Genomic DNA, 20289 nt, shown 5'->3' on the forward strand with positions numbered 1-20289 from the left:
CCAAGGGTAAAAGCGGCCTTACCATAGCTCAGAACAATATACAGTACACAATAAGGACTATGTATATTTATTTCCATTCTGTTCAAACTCTGACAGCATAATGAGATTTAAATACATCAAATGTGCATCTTTCAAGCCCGCAGAACATCTTGAAGACAGATAGATACAAAAATTCAGATATCTTCTAACAAAATACAGTACACAATAAGGACTCTGTATATTTATTTCCATTCTGTTCAAACTCTGACAGAATAATGAGATTTAAATACATCAAATGTGCATCTTTCAAGCCCGCAGAACAACTTGAAGACAGATAGATACAAAAATTCAGATATCTTCTAACAAAATGCAGACAGAGACACAATTTTATTGTTACAGTTGAGACTGTAATCAACAAGAACATACCCATTCACTAGGTGAAAAGAAAACCATGTATTCAATGGATTTGCTATTGCTAAATGGCCTATGCAGTGGCTGGTAAGAAAGCTCTTCCAGGCTCACGATTTCCCAAAGGTCTGTGACACCCAAGAACCTCAAAAGGACACACAAATAAAAAACTTTAATACACTGATCCAAAATATAGTCAAAATCTCCAAGTTCCCTTATAAGCAATGAATTTAACAAAGAACTGTGAATCAAATTGCTGGAACTCTTTTCAAAACCATGTATCATAGTCTAGAGAAAAACCTTGGCATTGACCCCATCTGGCACAATTCTGTTCTCAGACCTCAACTTCAAATACTGACTTCGGCTGAACTTAGTAAATCCCCTGAAAATTGAAAAATAACTATTAAGTGCATGTTTGGTTTGTAGTTGGAATTGTTATTGGATGCATTCCAATATAATTCTAATAGATAAAAACAAAATGAACCCCAAAGCAAAAGTCCTGATTGGTTTGTAAAATTACTTTTGCCTTAAATGTAATTTTGTAACGGATAATTAAACATGCACTAAGTCAACACGCATTGCTACTAAATTCAACCTTATTCAAGCTTCACAGACTTTTGTATTAAAAAGTTGTTACATACTTACATGCTTTCTGTTGAAAAAAAAAAAGGACAAATAATTTTTTAGTACCCGTACAATAGGCGATTTTGATTGTCACCTAAACTATCATTTATTTATTTATTTATTTTAGTACCCACTTTATGCTTGATTTTACTATCCACTATCATTAACTGTTGTTGAAGTGACTAACCGATCGTCATATATCACTTAAAACTTATTGATTAACAATTCAAACAAAAAATAAAGATTAAGTACCAAAATCAAAATTTTCATATTTTATAAGTACCATAAGATTATTTGTCTATAAGAGAAGTAAGATGAGATCTAAGGTGGTCAAACTATCTGCATGGATCACCATGGTCCAGTTTATCTAACTTCCAATAACCGTTTTTTTTTTACCAGTCACCAGTTATTTTAGTTAAAGATGCATTGACCAATATAACCTTAATGAAAGAAGGTGTTCAATGACCGTTTTACCCTTATTCTTCCTTCTCCCTTAAAAAATTTGACCTCATCCTGAACATTAACCTAATTTCCTAATTTACCTCAATTCGCATAGTGTCATTTGTGTAGAACATTCGCTCACGAAGGAAGGTCGTCATTTTTCTCTTTTCAACATGCAAACAACAAAAAGTAAGAACCTTTGTTTTTTTTTTTAGTTTTAAGATGAGCTTGAGACTTGAGAGAGAAGCATTTTTTTCCAACCCTGCAAACAACAAAAAGTAAGAACCCTTTACTTTTAGATGAACTTGAGAGAGAAGCATTCTTTTTTTTTTTTCATCCAATGCTCTACAAAGCTGCTGGAGAAGATATTTTCAGGAGAAAATCCAGTCTCCTATAAGTATTTCCCCACAATTTAAAGTTTCTGAATCCCATGGGCCATTCCATGACCTTTATCATCAATTGGTTCGTCATGGAAGTGAATCGGGTGACTCTTCCGCGTTGATCTTATCGGAAAAAACCCAAGTCTCACGTCTGCCAAAGATAAAGTATATAAGTGAGGAATAATCCTAAAAACTAGTTTTTAGAGTTGAATTAGATCCAAATTCAGATTCTATAACATCTCTCCTCCACCACCTCCTTAAGGGTCATGTCAAATTTTTGAGTTACCCGAATTTGCTTCCATGATGAATCAATTGACGACAAACGTCGTGGCATGGTCTCTCTTCCACATTGATCTCTCCTCTACCACCTCCTTAATCAAAGGTTTTTCTTTTTTTCTCTCTATATATACATCAAGTTGAATGAAGGTACAGAGGAATTTTTTACTTCTGTAACCTGTGTTCTTATTTCTTGAAAGATGTAAGGGTAGTTCTCTCATGATGTTTGCTTTATGAATGAAGTTAAATACAATTGAACCATCTCAGAAATGCCAACTTGCAGGATCACCACTTTGATGTTGTAACAAATGTGGTTGGACTGGTTGCAGATGCTCTTGGTGACAAATTACTGTCGGAATGACCCAGTTGGAGCTATATACTGTGTTTGCAATTTACACTATTACAAACTGGTTCCACACTCATGGAAAATGTAGATATATCCTTATTATTATGAACAGAAAAGTCTTGCAAGTATACATGTTCATCAGAGAGAGAAAAATGAGCATTGGTAGCAAACTAGCTATATTTACTATCTAGTGTTTCTGTTGGGAAATGGGATATTAAATCAGGGTTTTCCAGTAAGTACAAGTCACATCAATTTTGGAAAGTAAATTATTTTTCATCTCTTGCTCTCACTGCTTCCACCAGTTTTCTCGAGTATTGATGTTTGTAAAATTTCCGTACCATAAAAGATTTGTATACTCTGTCCTTTGTCAGTTTAACTTGCTAAACCAGCTGAACTTTATTTTTTAGTTATCTCCTATTAAAACAAAGAACTTTATTTTTTAGTTATCTCCTATCTAGCATCGGTTTTACTGTATTATATTCAATATGTTTTGGAAAAGTGAGGTAGGAGGCTTAGGGCAACATAGAAATTAGAGTGTGAAACACCAGATTTTATCTTTATTTGAACATAGGTGAAAGTTCAGGTCTCCTGGATAGTTGTTTGACTTGTTTCTGTAGGTATGTTGTTTTAATGCAACAAAATCCATTTATAAAAGCACTATCTAGTAGCTACAAGGCTAACCCTGTTTGCCAAAAATGAAATTATATAAAACTAATTCTATTCGTTAATTTAGCATTCTCTATTAGTAATGAATAAATATCCCTAATGTTTTCCGTTTTATTATTGAATGTCAGAAAAGTTATTGTCTAACTCATTTTCCCAATTAGATTCACACTGAGGAATGCATGGCACTCATGGTTATTAGTTTATTGATTCATGCGATACTAGCAAAAGGTTTATTCTTACAAACCTCTCTTACGCATCTATGTTAAATAGCTTTCTTACAAACCTTAATCCTACTGTAACTTTTTTTCTTAATGGTTCATATTAATCTTAGAGTTTGTGAGACATAAAGTATGTGCACGTATTAGTCTTCACAACGATTAGATTATATGCCTCATCGTTTGGATTTGATTTGGAACAGGTTGACATTGAACTGCCAGAAGATTTACCCTTAAAAGAAGCACACACAATTGGAGAGAGCCTACAGATAAAAGCTAGAGAAATTCCAGAAGTTGAGGGAGCATTTGTTCATTTAGACTTTGAATGTGATCATAAAGTTCTCGTCAAACTTCCCAACAATCAGCCTTAGCACATTTTACAGGTCCCTTGAAGAATATAACTTGAAAGAGAAGGGCAACCATTCATTCTCTTGGAAAACTTCTACTCAATTTTAGTTAAATTGTTTTTTAGTTCTGAAGAGTTCTACCCCCTAAAACTGCGTGTTACTAGTATTGTTACAGTGTGTTACTCGAATGAGTTCCGCGAAAGCTTGATGTAAATAAACGAATTTTTGTCCTCTGCATCTTGAATGGAAATTATTTTCCCTTATGTATCGTACTCTATAAACTTAAAAGGAAAAGGTGAAGTACGCTAAAAAAAATAACAGAAGGGAAGTGTAGAAACAATATACACAATAAAGACCATATATATTTATTTCCATTCTGTTCAAACTCTTACAGAATAATGAGATCTAAATACATCGAATGTGCATCTTTCATGCCCCCAGGACATCTTGGAAGACAGATAGATACATAATTCAAATATCTTCTAACAAAACGCAGACAGAAACACATTTTATAGTTACAACATATCCATTCACCAGGTGAAAAGAAAAACCACATATTCAATGAGTATCCTAGTGCTAACTGCTAAATGGCCTAAGCAGTAGCTGGTAAGAAAGCTCTTCCAGGCTCACGATTTGCCAAAGGTCCGTGACACCCAAGAACCTGAAAGGAACAAAAAAAAAAATAGTCAATCCTTTGATCCAAAAATCACATTGCTTGAAATCTGTATCATAGTCTAGAGACAAACCTTGGCATTGACCCCATCCGGCACAATTCTGTTCTCAGACTTCAACTTCAAATACTCACTTCGACTGAACTTTGTAAATCCCCTGAAAATTGAAAGACAAGTATCAACTCAATGGCCATTACTACTAAATTCAACCATATTCAAACTTTACAAACTTCGTATTAAAAGCTGTTACATGCTTGAGTTTAAGAATGTTAATTTTAGATTGCTAGCAATTGTTAAGTTAAATTAAGTTTTAGAAATATGATAAAAATTTGATTTTAGTGTTTTGAACATTAAGAATTTTGAAGTTATCGCGGCCACAAGTGCAAACACATGAGCTGTATTTGTTTGTAATTTCTCTCAACGTTGAAGATAAGGCTGTGCAAAATTTGGAGATTTTTTAAAGATCCGAATGGATCCATTTCCGATCCATCTTATAAAATCGGTTGGATTAACTGAACCGTTTTTATAAAGTGAACCGGTTCAATTTTTCTGAAACAATTTGGATTTTTAGATTCAATTGGGTTATCCATTTTTTTATCCGTCTATAGATTGATTATCCTAAAGAATTTAATTGGATTGATTAACCAAACCATTTTTATAAAGTGATTTCCTTTGACTTTTCTCCGATGAGACATTAAACATGAATGAAATATAAGATTGGTAGATAGAAAACAGAAAAATGTGGTGGATTGGAGCACTAGTGAGAAAAACTAACAATTAAGATATTAAACATTTGAAGTTTGTTGAATATTTAAAGTGAAAGTATGAAACAAACCATTTTCTGCTAAGAATGATCTTCTGGCGGCCGGGGAACTTGAACTTGGCCCTACGAAGAGCCTCCTGAGCATGGTGACTGTTAGCATCCTTACACCTCACCGAGAGCAGCACCTGACCAATGTTAACCCTAGCGCACGTCCCCTGCGGCTTCCCAAAGGCGCCCCTCATGCCGGTCTGGAGCCTGTCGGCCCCGGCGCACGATAGCATCTTGTTGATGCGGAGCACGTGGAAGGGATGCACCCTCACGCGCAGGTGGAAGGCATCTTTTCCGGCGAACTTGGCCATGTACTTGTTGCATGCGATGCGCGCCGCCTCCAAAGCCTCGCTGGAGACGTTCTCCTTCTCCCACGAGACCAGGTGCACGCAGAACGGGAACTCGTCCACGCCTTTCTTCTTCATTCCCACGTCGTAGATTCGGATCTTCGGCTCCGGCACGCCGCGGCAGAAACGGGATTTCGGGTACGGTTTGTTCTTTATCTGCCGGTAACACCTCGCCGGTCCTGAATATACATACACCTTAACCGTTAACAGAAAGATAACACATAATCCATTATAAGATTAACTCAATGGTACTTCCAACAGATATAATAGGGAAATTGAAAGAAGAGAGAGGTTGTTGTGGCTTACTTCTTCCCATTGTGGTGTTGTTGGAATTGACGAAATAGTAGAACGCTTGAAGATGGAGAAGGGAGAAGGTGGTGGTGCTTTTATACCCTTTGGAGGCACACGCTTTGTGTTTGATTGTGTGCGTATGAGCATGCGTCATTTTTTTCTTCAAAGTGGGGCTAGTTTGACTTTTTGACTAGGCCCAAGTCGGCCCAGAATGTTCGAGAAGGGGTTAGTTTGTTGGACCCGCTACTTCGAGGCCTAATAGGCTAATAATACCACCACCGACCCACCCGCTCCATTTGTTAAAGTTAATTTGATGGGAGTTACTATTCACCCCAATTCCATTTGTTATTGGTCTCTACAAACTTGACAAAAGACCTTATTACCCCTTTCTCTTCCCCTTCTCCTTCTTTTCACCGCCCAACCCATCACCATCGCACGAAGACCGCGAGCCACCACCTCTCCACGCGACATTGGTCTCATCACACTACCACCTCCTCAAACGGACCCCCTCACTAGCCAAATCTGAATGCAACATCACCAACGATGTTGTATGTCGTTCCCAACTTCAGATCCACGAGCACGCGACTCCTCACCAGCTCCACCAGCACCTTGCGTCCTCACCATCGTGTCCAACACCATCATGCCGCCGCAACTCCTTGCCTTGGTTCGCGCTCCCCCACCATCATCAGATATGTTCTCGTAGAGGAAGAAGAGGGAAACGAGCAATGAAAGTGTAGTTCCCTTTTTGGGTCCAAAAATAAATAAATAACAGAATCATGATTTTATTTTATTTTTTTCACCCTTTTTGAAAAATAATGAAAACACAATTTTATTATAAAGTGTGCAACTGAATTTTGTTTTCATTGTTTTTTTTTTTTCACCCCCTTAGTCAATAAAGAAAACACGATTCTGTCATACAATTATACAATAGAATCTTATTTTCATGAGAGAAAAAAGGTGCAAGTCCCTTAGTAGGGACAATAACAGATGGAGTTGGGACAAATACTAATCCCCTAATTTGATTTGTAAAATAAAAATGTTGATCAGTAAAAAACACTGCCGATAAAAATTATAGATAAAAAATTACTGGGAGACCGTAATTTTAAGTTAGCCTTCAAAATAAGCATCAACTTTTAAATTCCTTTTAGTTTAGATTTCAGTCCCTATTCTAGAAAACTTGCAGTTTTGGTCAAATCTTCCATTTTCATATTTTGTTTCGTTTATTCTTTATAATTAGTTAAATTATTTTTTATGATATTTTAAGTGCATATGTTAGATTTAAAGTTCAATTAGATCAACAAAAACAAATACTCAACTGATAATTTTACCAAAATGACATATTTTCTAAATTAGAGATTAAAAAAAATAGGAATTCAAATTACAGATTTGAAATTAAAGAGGGATCAAAATTTTAATTTAACTTTTAACTTGTAGTATAAAATATTTGTAATATATAGTATGAATATTTAAACTTTTAATTTATGAACATGGTTCAAGAAAAAAGTCATAGCTTAATTTTAACCATTATTACGATGAAATAATATAAGCATCCTTTAAAAAAAAACACTAGCAATATATATATAAACAACCCGTCAGCTTAAATGGTGACAAAATCGATGTTATTAACCAGCCAGAGCTCTATCAGTGGATCATATTGTACAAAGAAGAGAATGAAAAGTAGTACCATATGGTCACATTATTTAATGCACAGGGTAATGGCAAACTCACATTGGATCTACCATAACTTATGAAGGTAATCATTTTCAACTTCTATAGTTCTATCTTGGCTTGATGCTTGGTATCACTCCACTAACAAGGTCACTACCTGACACATCTCCTGATACAAAAGGTGTCTTCATAATAGAAGCAGAGGCAGAAGATGAAGATGGTGTACTGTGACTGTCTGCTTTGCCAGAATCACTGGACATAAATTCAGCTCTCTTGGTATCTGATTCTGGCATTGTAGACCATATGTTTTCAAGCTCTCTGACCACTTCTGCCATTCTAGGCCGAGCCTCTGGCTCATCTTCGCAACACTTCATGGCCAAAGTCAAAAATTTCTCCACATGCTCAGATGGATAAGAGCCCATTCGTCCATCGATAATTGAAAATATCACGCCAGATTGGTACGCAACGTTAACCTGAAAAAGATTCAGAAAAGTGACAGTGTCAAGAACTTTATTATTTTGGGAAAAATCCAAGGTATTCCCGGCTGAAAGTCAAAGACTAATCCCTCAAAATACTGACATCATTCATTTAAGGGACTGAAAGATTCAGAGAAGTGATGGTGTCAAGCACTCTATTATTTGATATCTTAAGATATAGGAAAAGATTGAAGGAGTATTTACATGAAAAAAGCATACACATTACTTGGAAATTGTTTTTAACTTGATTCAACCTATGATGTTGGCAAATACTTACTCAAGTGTCGTCTATCCAAAACCTTACAATAATGGAAAAATAGTTGGACATCACTAAGAAAAAAATGATCCAGATAAAGATTTGACAACAAAAAACAGGATCAGTGTTGATCAAGAGACAGAAAGAATTGACATTGACAACAAATGGATCTTCATGATCCTATAGGGAGGAGGGTGAGCCTCTATCTCTCTCTATTGAACAACAGATGTACAAAATAAATTGCATAAATTGAACTTTCCAACTGTTGATCACAGTTTGATTCAATCACACTTGATAGGGAATAGGGAGAGAAAATAAGTCCTAAGATAAGCAAATACCTCTCTAACAATATTTTTGCCGTGTGAGATAGGATGCATCCCTGTCAAAAGTTCCAGAAATACGACACCAAGACTATAAACATCACTCTTGTCAGTCAATTTGCGAGTTAGGAAGTACTCTGGATCAAGGTAACCCTGCATGTTCAAAACAGTGAAAAAACAATAAGTAAACACTCATTAAATCAATAAAATCAACCTTCCAAAATCTATACACACTTCCAAGTGGTCATGGTTGGGATACTATTTGTTACACTCAAGCTTAATTGGACCACAACAACTGTTGGGGTGAACATGACATGACATGACCTACAAGGGTAGCCCAACCATTATTCTCCAATTCATCCAATGTAGGACTTGGGGCTACCACACCAATCTCTGAATCTGATACCATTTGAATTTGGGACACTAGACCCAACCGTTCAAGTTTCAACTTGAAACTTGAAAGGTTGGATCTAGGGTCTGAACACCTGTTCTTTTCCTCCCATAGAAACACTCCTAACATTGGCCATTATTATGTCAGCATTCTCTATAGTTTTTTTCAAAATTGATATCCAGGACAGAGATTTAGAGACAAATTTATAGGTAACAAGTGTTGGAATATTGAAGTTAAGAACCTTTTCATGCTAGTGGCATTACAGAGCTGGCTTATCTTAGTAATACAAAACTAGTGCAGTTAATAATGCAACAATATGATTGCTAATCTTGTATTTAGTATACATGCGCACAATTTAGCAAAACCAATCATGAAAGCCTTACCGGGGTCCCCTTTACCACTGTAGATACATGACCAGGCACAACTCCTTCCATATCTGGAACTGGAGCAAGCCGTGAAAGTCCAAAATCAGCCACTTTTGCAGAAAACTTAGAGTCCAATAATATGTTGCTGGCCTTTACATCTCGGTGAAATATTGGAGGATCAGCTTCCGAGTGTAGATACAAAAGACCTTTAGCTGCCCCTAATGCCATCTTCAATCTCATGGCAAAAGTCAGAGGATCTTTAGCTGTAACTGTAAACATTAAGCACACTCTTAAGAGAGATAACATAGAAAGGCACTTAGGCACACAATTACTGTAAAACAAATTATCTGCATCATTGAGCTTAGAGAAATGGAAGATGTACACAGCATCTGTGACTACTAATTCATCAGAACAATGCAATGAAACCAAGAAATTAATTAACAATTTCAGAAGATTGGAAAATAAGAACATAATGTATACCAGAAAGGTGATCCCTCAATGTGCCATTAGACATAAATTCATAAACCAGCATCTGCAAGCATGAAGCAACAAGCGAAATGGAAGAAATTCAATAGTCAGACAAAGAAAGAAACGGAGTTCATAACACCAAAATTTTCTGAAAGGACAACAAGGACTAGGATGACACATCCTCCCAAGGTTAGAAGCTAAAGAAAGTTTGTCATATGAAATATCAAACAAACCCTTGTTTTATGAATGAGTCTTCAAAATCCAAAATTCAAAAGCAGCTGGGTGTGTTGTGACTGCACATAACTTCTTTTTAAAGTCATTCTAGCAAAGCTGTTAAAGTGTTTATATCCTAATTTTGGTAAAATAAATAATATCCTCCTGGAGTTAAAAGGTGGCATCGAGCTATGGGAATAGTGGGATATTAAAACTTCCACAAATGAAATCAAGAATCCAAGATAATCATTAAAATTTCAAAAATAAAATATAGCAAGGGTTAAATTTTCTGAATGTGGAAACAAAAATTACCTGTTCACCTTCTTCATCACAGTATCCAATCAGAGACACAAGATTGCGATGATGTAACCTTGATAGTAATGATATTTCTGTAAGGAACTCCTTCTCACCTTGCAGGGATCCCTCTTGTGCACGTTTTATGGCAACAATTGTGCCATCAGAAAGAACCCCTTTATAAACCTTCCCATAGCCCCCTTGTCCAACTTGAGCAGAGGTGCTGAAATTGTTTGTGGCAGAGGACAATTCTCCATAACTAAAGGCCCTTACACCATCAATTTTTATAGAGATCTTGGATGCTGCAATTTTTATAGAGCACTTGAGACAAGTTAAAGAGAAAAATAGCAATACACTTGTTAATTCATGATATGAAAACTCACCATGACGTCGCCTGGAAACGGCATGATAATCTCTCAATCTTATTCTCAATATAAGAATGGTAACAATTGCAGATAACGTCACTGCAAAGGCAATTGCCCCTATGACTATGCCAACCAGCGCACCCGTACTTATCCCTGATTTTGAACTCCTGCCAATCTCTGCAACAAATGAGCAGTATGAGGATGGTCATATCTCATATGCCAGTTTCCAAATATGAACAACTAAATTAATAGAGATGAGATTTGAAGGGGGGTCAGCGCATCTACACTGTCTATTTTGTGATTCTCTCATCTCTAATCTTGTATTCCATTGATACAGATCAAGAGATAAATATTTCCTGTCAGCGCTGTTTTTCTTTCTATAATATTCTGACCCGTGTTCATCCAGCTAAAGAAAATGCAAAGAAGTTTCTGAGACTTACCATCCTGGTAAGGACCCAAAAGATTAAAACCCATCAGTTCATAAGGCCCAAACAAATCACTGTCTGGAATTAGCCATCCTGTGAACATGCTTGTGAGCCGTAGGAGCTCACTTCTATTGAAAGTATGACTACTACTGTTATCAACATATGCAGGAAAAAACTTCAAGTTCATTCTCAGCCGAGGTCCTACTTGCCAATAAAAATCATATTGTAGCTGATTGGTAGATATTTTAACACCAGAAGCCATGTAGACCTCAAAATCATTCAAATATGGAAGAAAGTTTGAAAATCCAGGACTTTTCAGCCGATAGTCAACAATCAATGGAAGCCCACAGAAACAATTCACAGAGTATTCATAAGGAGGAGGGCATGCTTGAGGGGGACAGGAACTGGAATTTGTTGTAAATGAACCATCTGTTACATTAGCCCCTTCAGATCCACAGAACTGAGTCAGGGTTACATTTGAGCAAAGGGGATTTCCATTAAGCCTGAAATACAGTAATTTACAAATAGTAACATGTGAAGCTCTTTAAAAATGATGGAATATATGCTTAATCTAATGACAAATTCTTGACCTTCAGCAAAATGACACTAATATTCTGAACATGCATAACAAGAAGAAAAAACAAATGAAAATCTTCTGTCTCAACTACAATGATTTCAGTACAAACTGCACAATAGCTTGTAAGTTTAGAACCGTACCCAACTGTGACATTTGGAGGAAGATCAATACTGCCTGATATGGTTGTAAGATTATTATTTTCCAACTCCCTGCAAGATTAGAAACTCATGCTCAACAAACTAAAATACAAAAACCCAGTACTGGGTAGCATCTATGGAGAGGAAATACAGAGGAACCAATGATATTAGCATTGTAAAATTCCTACAATTATGGAATTCATCACTTCAGATCTTACAAGAGAAATGTTTTTGTTCCATTTGAAGTCTTATTCTGCCAAATGGAGGAAGAAACAGTGCCATCCAATGAATTGTTTGCAAGTGACCTGCCCCATAGATGACATTAGTAAAACCATTTATTTTTTAACATGATTGATTAAATAAGAAATATAAAAGTTTAATAATTCAATATAAAACATATCAATAGTAATTCAATACATGGTCTGCAAGTGAGATACGGTGATAGATAGTGGTAACTCTTGTTTGGCTTATAGTATGTAATATAGCTTTACATAGAAAAAAAATAGGTTAAAACAAGAAACAACTTACAGTTTCTGAAGACGTGGAAGATCAGCAAAGTAGGATGGAATATTTCCAGTAAGGCGGTTGCTTGATAAATCACTGCACATATCCCAGGAGGTAACTAATCATATTATCACATTCTTATATATTTAGTTTGACCAATAAACATACAAGGAAAATATTGACAGAATGACATGAGGAATCCAAAAAATTAAATGTAAAATCAATCAATGAAAGATTAAATGATAGAGATTCTCACATGGTTGTGATATGTTCAGAAAGCTTATTGGGAGGAATTGATTCATTCAACTGGTTCAAACTGAGGTCACTGGAATTTCACAAATAGTAGTCAGTTAACACAGTTAAAAACTACACTAGACTTTTTCTTCTCCAGAAATATACATTAAAATATTCACTTTTCTAGGCAACGGTAACTTCTATTAATACAGATAACTGAACTTACAGGTAAAGAAGGTGAGGTATCCTGCTTAAATCAGGAATTGGTCCTTGCAAGCTGCAATTCCTAAGGCTCCTGATAATACCAAGAAACCAATAACAGCATTTAGACAGTCAGCCTTGACACCAAGCCCTTCTCCTTGACCAAATTAAGTTTTCTTTGTTGAGAAATTTTATTAAGCAGAGGATAGGAGAAGAGTATGCAGAGTGATAGGGTGCCATCCTCCAGCTAGGGGTGTTCAAGAACCAATCCAAACCATTCCAAACCGCCAAACCAATCCAAAAAACGAAAATCAGACAAACTCTTAAATGAATAATTGGAAAAACCACATTTTATTATTAAATTAAGTTTGGTTTTCAGTTCTCATGTTCAAAACTGATCACAAACATACTAAACTTATTAGTTTTCATATTCTACTCTTGAATAAACTTGAAATTATTTTGACTTGTGATTTGTAATTTAGACTAAGTTGTGATTTATGATGAGATATGGTACTTTGACACAGATTTTTATAAGAATTTTATTGTGTATTTGATTTTTATCTAATAACTGTTGTCCCATAAGCGAAAAAGTAGCCACTAGAGGAATTCATGTATTGGTTGGGTACTCTACTCTTACTATAGTTTATGAAATTCCATTTGGTTGCTGAGCAAAAAATAGTCTCTTAATTTTTCTATAAAAAAAAAGAGAAAAAAGTAAAATATCCGATCCAATCCAAATGATGAAGATTGGATGGGTAAGTATGGATTGGATATTATTCTAAAACTTATCCAAACCAAGTTGCAAGTTTTCTTTTATGATTAAATCAGATGATTTTTTTGCCACAAAACGGATCCAAACTAATTGAGTCAAAATACTAATACTCTATGTGCACGACAATAAATGGTGTTCTACCAAGTAGTCAACTGTCTAGTCATGATTTCCACAAGCATTTTTTTAAAACATTTTTTTCCCTGTGTTTATATATCCTGGTCAACATTTCTCTCTTGTATGATTTCCTCTCCTACATATAAGAAGTCAATCACAAAGGTTGTAGTATCTCAAATTGCTACACCACACCTAAAATTTAAAATGAAGGCTCAGGCACCTCAGCTTCACTCCTTGCACTTGCAAAACCCACTTAAATAGAAGGAATCACAGAATTCACTTACATCTTCAACAACTTTGACATGTTGGCATATGTATCAGGAATGCTATTTCCCTCAAAGTTGTTGTTATCAAGTTGACTGCAAGAACAAGAAGATAAAGAAACACTTTAAAAATCCAATTACACAAGAAATAATTATTGAAAGTTTGAAACAGTCAACAATTTAAAAGCAGTAAACATCAAAAAATGATTAAAAAGTTCTACGATGACAAAGGTAGCAATTTTCCCATATTGATGTATAAACAAATCTATGAAATAGCTGGCAAAGCACTCAGTCCTACATTTTCCACCACTTGCCTAGAAATTTCACTTCTCACAACCAAAGATTGATCTGGAACTAAACCATCAAATGACATTTCTTAGAATTTGGGCATGAGACCTAATTCAACCCCACAAGATCAGCTTATAAGATAGGGATTGCCCATGATTTATAAGAGCTACATTGCCCATATCTCTAGTGGATATGAGACTAAACACACACCCTCACGCCCAAGGCTATGGGTCTAAAGCATGGCAATGCAGGTGGCCCAACAATGGATCTAGGATAATCTTTGATATATACCATATTAGAATTTACGCTTAGGGTCTAACTCAATACCACATTACCACAAAACCAACTTGTAATGTGAAGATTGCCCAAACTTTATATGGACTATATTGGCAATATCTCTAGTCAATTGGGACTAAACACACTCCTCAGAGCTATGGAATGAAAGTGTTCCAAAGAGACCGCAATTAAGGCAAGCTAGAGATGACCACAATTAAGGCGGTTTTCCAACAGCATTGAAGGAAAAACCACAGCTTTGCAACTTTTCAATCAGTATATATTCTAAACATATAGTAACATAATTGTTGTTGTTGAAATTATTGGGATTTTACATGTATAGAGAGTTGAAGGAGAGAGTAGAGACCAAACACTCCAAAATTGTTATTAACTTAATATGATGTGCTATAATATATACATTAGAGAAGGGTTTTTGTACACATAAACATTAGAAATAGTTTATCTATTTGGGTCAGCCTGTTGTGGTTCTGTTTTAGACTATTATAAGTCTCATTTGGAACCATCTACATGGCCACCCAACCAGCTGTAATTCAGTACCCCTGGTACTCTGTTATTATTATAATATATACCTTTGCTTATCAAAAAAAAAAATATGATGTGCTATATGTGTCACAACATGCAAAACATAAAGTACTAAACCTTATTTGTACTAATAGTAGATCATAATCTTAATTAAACAAGGAAACCAATCCTAAGAGATAATCTAAGATACTCTAAATTATTCTTAAGATATATTCATATATTCTAACAATTGAAATGTTGTAAGTTAGAGAAATCCTTATTTCCTTCTATGTGTTTATGAAGATTGAAAAAGATGACTAGCAGTCCAGCACACATTAATTAATTAGGTGGAAAGCAATTAAATGGAAAGAGACATGACAAGTTCCAATAATTTTAAGAGTAATTTTGAAAAATAATACAAATTGTTAATAAATTTAATGCTACTAACTAAATTTCTTAATAGGTGTGAATTAGTTAACTGAGTCTTACATTTAGGGATGCAGGTAGAACTAAGTAGAACACCATAAAAAAAATTGGTTCTTTTACCTCCATGATTCATTTTATTTTCCACTCCTGCAAGTTCCTGTTGAGATGTTTCTCCAAACTAGCTCTATAGTTTTTTCATCCAAAAATAAATAAAACTATATATGCTCACACTCATATATTACATAAAGAATAGGAAACCTACATGATAAGTAAGCTTGGCATATCAGCCAGCTCACGGGGAAGATATCCTGACAAGTTGTTGTTGTCGAGAAGACTGCAGGGCAAGAGATGCATCTTGTGAACAAGATATAGGCATGATAATTAAGGTTTAAAAAGACACTGAAAAATATGTTAGTAGCTGCAGTTATGTCAATGATAACAAATTACCAACTTACAGGTGAACAAGATTTGGTAATCGGGAAAGCTCTGGTGGGATTTGTCCACTAAGTGAATTATTGTTCATGTGACTGCTCCATTGGAGGGGGAAAAGATAAACATTATTTTCTTTCCACTTTTTTGGTCATAATAAAAATGTTCAGAAATAAATGAGTTCATGTAAAAATAACAAGAGAAGTCATTCTTAAACTACTTTTTCATTGTAAAGAACCTTACAAGTGCTTTGTTTTGTTCAGGTTTGCAAATGACGTAGGTATAGGTCCTGATATTTGGTTCTGATCAATTTGTATTCTGTCCAAGTTTGGAAGATAGCCAATCTCCTCTGGTAGTGAACCTGTTAATTTATTTCCATTCAGAAGCCTGTGAAAAAATATATTTGATGAGAAAGAATGCAGAGATGATGTAACTCTTCTTGTTAATCATCACTCCTTTACTTATACAAGTATACAACCATTTAAATTTATCTTTCTACCCAATAGGAAACAGTATTTAATTCAATTATTTATAAGATCAATTCTGAATTCAGGCAATGACAAGGATGTTTGTGCATTAATAAGTCTAAAAAATGTAAAAAAAATAAATATACCAAGGTAATAAAACAACTGACTTATTAATCATATGAAGACTAACATACATGCCTAACAGGAAGGCTCAACTTACAAGAGTTCCAAAGATGTGATATTGCCAACTTCATTTGGAATACTCCCACTTATGTTGTTCCACATAAAGTTCCTTTAGAATACAAAGAAAACATGTATCAGAGGAAGAAGGTAATTAAAAGCTGCAAAAGGGAGAAAACACTCAAATGAGTGAAATCTACTACAAAAGCGTAAATGGCATCTAATAATGCTAAACTGAAAGTTGTTCAGAATATTTGCCATTTCAAACATCAAAGCAAATGCCGTCTTACAATCTTTTCATATAAGTTAATTTGCCAAGATCTGGTGCCAAAGTTCCCAACAAGTTCAATCTCAGTAATTGCCTACAGACAAGAAAAAACAAACTTAATAAAGGAGTAGCAGTGAAAAAAGAAAGCTCTCAATTCTCAAACAGAGATTGATAGCTCTGCATTAAGTATTGAATTAAAAGGAAATTGATGAACAAGATTGATCAAGACATGCAAACTCATCAAAATATGCTAAAAAGGTCATCATAAAGAAGTACACTTGGCCCACAATTCCCATCCTGTTTAGGTGATTATACTGATTTCCACTATACGTAGTATAAACTATTGAGTAAGAAAGTGCTTGACCCACAACATAAAACTGTTAATCTATTTGTAAGATAAAAGAAGAGAAATTAATAAAAGATAGACAAAGGAAATGGAAGCCTGAAAATGTTAATATGTCATTTATGAAATAGAAATGTCAAGTAGAAGATAGAATTCATACAATTCTTCAACATGCAGATGGCCATCCTCTTTTGTTTCATTGAAGCACAAAACTCCTTTCCACCTTGACGTACATGGGTCTCCATCATTCCAATTGCTCAAATTTCCATTAGGATCAATCAAACGACTCTTAATGGCTCTCAATGCATCAACTGCATGTTAATTCAAATGAGAACATATCATCAGTAGAATCAACAAATACAATACACATTATAAGCAATACTTTACAGCTAGTGCCCATTTTTTTTCTTTTATTGTAGTAATGGGTTCTCTGTTCTCATTTCTCAAATTTTGTAATAAATCTGGATAATGGATATTATTGTTATAAGGGATACATGAATATTGTATTGTATTTGCAGATTTTTTACTTTTAGTAATTTTAATTGTGATCTTTTAGATGATAATTATACATAGGGAGAAATTGTTAATATGCTGGAAACTTTTATTAGGGTCTTGCTAACCAATGCCCTTAGGGGAAAATATTTATTGTATAAATCATAGGAGAGCATAAAAAAGAAAAAGAACATGGACAGCGTAATTTTTTGCCTCCCAATAAAATATTTCTACTTTAAGTTCCTTAATCAATGCCCTTAGAGCACTGGTTAGTATATTCACTTTTATTAATATATGCCATGACATATCAAAGAAAGTGCTCCCCCAGAGTAGAGCTACCACTTCTGCAAACACTTGTATACTATCAAAGAGAAGCTATCATGAACCAAGTATCTCGAAAGCTTAAGTTGTTAGGCAAAAGACACTTGAATGGCTTTTAATAGCACATCCCTAACATGCCCCCTCACATAAGGGTCCTCTGAACTTAAAGCATGGTTAAGGCACAAATCCACCTACCCAGTGCTTAAATTCAACCTTTTAATTCTATTGTATTTAGAGGGATATGGAAGACAAGAATCAAACTCTAAACTAAACAATTTAGTTATAGAGATTCTTATATCATGTTATGAACCAACCGGCCAAAAGCTTAATTTGTTAATTTGTTACAACAATGGTTTTAAATATAAAGTACATGCCTAATAGAAGCAAAGCAACCAGGGAATACCAAAAAAAAAAAAAGGAGAAAATCATACCTTCAACGGGATCAGTGATGTTATTCTGCCCAGCAGCATGTAGCAAATAGCAGCAGAACCACAAGATGAAAACAACTTCATGCTTGAAACACTTTGAAAGATACATCCTAGGAATGCAAAAATCACTAGAACTCTAAAATATCTCTCATGAACTAAGCAGTGTACTTTTCACTCCCTGATAACAACAAAAACCAAGTTATGAAAAATCAAGAGAGAAATCTTTACCCTTCATTGATATATACAAAAGATTCTTGTCAATTAACTCCTAAGTCCTAACAGATTCTTAGAAATTTGCTTCACAATGATGCAGGCAATCAAAGCATATTTGTGCTGAAATCATGCTGATAATATTATCTCATTCCAAGTAAGAAACATTCATTGATATGAATCCAATAACAACCTCATGCATGCATCTAACTCAGTCCAAAAACAATCGCAGCAGCTATATGAAAAACTAAAGCAGAAACCAAATTCAGAAACGACCATTTGAAACTAGAGAACAATACCTGAGACAAGAGAAGTAAAACTGAAGCCAAAATGCAAAAAGGCTCAAACTTTGAAACAAATACTAAGAACTAAGCAGAAAGTAACACATGGGTGTGTGACACAGGTTAAGTACCAAGAGGGTGGTGAGGCATCAATGTGAAAATGAAAAAAAAAAAGGTGTTGTCTTGTCTGTGTGACCAATTGACCAGGTCGCAACAATAAACTGTAGCAGAAAATGTGGGTGTTGATGATGTTGGAAGGCCATTGCTTTCAGAACTGTGGGTTTGAACCAAATGCAATAAAAAAATGGTGAAAGAAAAAACAAAATAAAAGAAGATATGGTGGGCGAATTTGACTTTGTGTGATACATGAATGAGACATTCACTAGTACAGCGAAAATGAACATAAAGAAAGGCTAGTGGGAAGGAATAACGTTCAACTACCACCGTGCCGGAGAGAGAAAGAGAGGAAGAGAGAGTAGTATGATTACTACGAGGTAAAGAGTGTCACTCCGTGCCTAACCGCTTTTTTCATGGTTTTTTTAATAAAAATTAATGGGTAATTTGTGAAGGTGATTATAGAAATAAAATAATAACTTATGAATATAATCATAAACATAAAATGGATATAAAAAATTAAAAATGCATACATCAAAATATTTTATTTTTTATATATATATTAGGCGAAGAGAGGCACCACGTGCCTTCCTAAATTTTTTAAATAATAAAAAAATAAATTTTAAATATATTTAATAAAAAATGACAAAATAAAAAAAACTAATGATATAAAAATAATGGAAAGTTAACGAAAGCTATAAAAAATTAAAATTTTAAAAAAAATTTAAAAGTAAAATTATCTAATGAAATATGTATATCAAATAGGATAATCCTCATTATTTAAATATATTTTATATATATGTATATAATAGATTTAAATAACGAGAGTTTTTATTGTGCTAAAAATTGTAAAGATTTTAGTCTTTTATTTTTTAAGCCAATAAAATTATTTAATTAATGAGAAGATGTGATATGACAATTTTATCGGTTAAAAAAATAGATATATCAAAATCTTTACAATCTTTTGGGACACCTAGAAACTTTCTTTAAATAATAGTAATAATAACATTATTTATTAGGTGTAAAATATTAATTTATTAATTAAAACAATATTTATGTAAAAATATAATACAAATAAATTATAAATGTAAAAATAGTATAAATTAATCACTATGCATAAAATTTTCAAATAATAACGTCTAACAGTTTTACAGTACAAGAAATATTATAGTGATTTTTAGCACGAAAATGTTTAAAGTCAAAGTTATTATTGTCATGCTAACAGGGGTAGAATTAGACTAAAAAGGGTAGAAATAAACTAAATTGATATAAGCGTGTGTTTAGATGGGTAGTGAGTTAAACTCACCGCAATTTTAGAAGGGATTAATAATTGATCTTATAGTAACTTCATCATGCTTTTGCATTCATCATAGTTTTATACCACCAAACCAAATACACTAAA

General features: G+C 34.3%; 2 protein-coding genes and 1 non-coding gene across 3 annotated transcripts; 1 reads left to right on the forward strand and 2 right to left on the reverse strand.

Moving 5' to 3' along the window:
- Positions 1–1912: 1912 nt before the first annotated feature.
- MIR5671B (microRNA MIR5671b) lies at positions 1913–2142 on the forward strand. Its single transcript, NR_126765.1, has one exon. It is a non-coding gene; the product is annotated as a microRNA MIR5671b (primary transcript).
- A 1883-nt stretch (positions 2143–4025) lies between these two features.
- On the reverse strand, positions 4026–5849 carry LOC100779884 (60S ribosomal protein L10). Its single transcript, NM_001378774.1, has 4 exons — positions 5818–5849; positions 5189–5690; positions 4429–4510; positions 4026–4343 (listed from the first exon to the last, which is right to left on the reverse strand). Exons 1-4 carry the CDS (start codon positions 5825–5827, stop codon positions 4275–4277), a joined length of 663 nt encoding a protein of 220 aa, NP_001365703.1. The 5' UTR covers positions 5828–5849; the 3' UTR covers positions 4026–4274.
- Positions 5850–7404: 1555 nt separating this feature from the next.
- On the reverse strand, positions 7405–19234 carry LOC100786467 (probable LRR receptor-like serine/threonine-protein kinase At1g06840). Its single transcript, XM_003552857.5, has 21 exons — positions 18792–19234; positions 18286–18460; positions 17202–17352; positions 16721–16792; positions 16471–16542; positions 16027–16170; positions 15810–15881; positions 15617–15688; positions 13867–13941; positions 12722–12790; positions 12518–12586; positions 12286–12357; positions 11976–12062; positions 11761–11829; positions 11059–11546; positions 10637–10795; positions 10272–10555; positions 9759–9810; positions 9297–9547; positions 8541–8675; positions 7405–7943 (listed from the first exon to the last, which is right to left on the reverse strand). Exons 2-21 carry the CDS (start codon positions 18389–18391, stop codon positions 7581–7583), a joined length of 2862 nt encoding a protein of 953 aa, XP_003552905.1. The 5' UTR covers positions 18392–18460; positions 18792–19234; the 3' UTR covers positions 7405–7580.
- Between the last annotated feature and the right edge of the window lie 1055 nt (positions 19235–20289).

Source organism: Glycine max, chromosome 18 (assembly GCF_000004515.6).
Source record: "Glycine max cultivar Williams 82 chromosome 18, Glycine_max_v4.0, whole genome shotgun sequence".
Lineage (NCBI taxonomy): Eukaryota > Viridiplantae > Streptophyta > Magnoliopsida > Fabales > Fabaceae > Glycine > Glycine max.

Excerpts from the sequence above, each read along its gene's own strand:
- LOC100786467 (XM_003552857.5), bottom strand. The coding sequence starts at position 18,391 with ATGTATCTTTCAAAGTGTTTCAAGCATGAAGTTGTTTTCATCTTGTGG. Across the intron at positions 9,548-9,758 it reads ATTGAGGGATCACCTTTCTG|TTACAGCTAAAGATCCTCTG; the intron begins GTATACATTATG and ends TAATGTTTACAG. Across the intron at positions 8,676-9,296 it reads CAGTGGTAAAGGGGACCCCG|GGTTACCTTGATCCAGAGTA; the intron begins GTAAGGCTTTCA and ends TTGAACATGCAG.
- LOC100779884 (NM_001378774.1), bottom strand. Across the intron at positions 4,511-5,188 it reads ATCATTCTTAGCAGAAAATG|GGGATTTACAAAGTTCAGTC; the intron begins GTTTGTTTCATA and ends TTCAATTTTCAG. Across the intron at positions 4,344-4,428 it reads CGGATGGGGTCAATGCCAAG|GTTCTTGGGTGTCACGGACC; the intron begins GTTTGTCTCTAG and ends TGTTCCTTTCAG.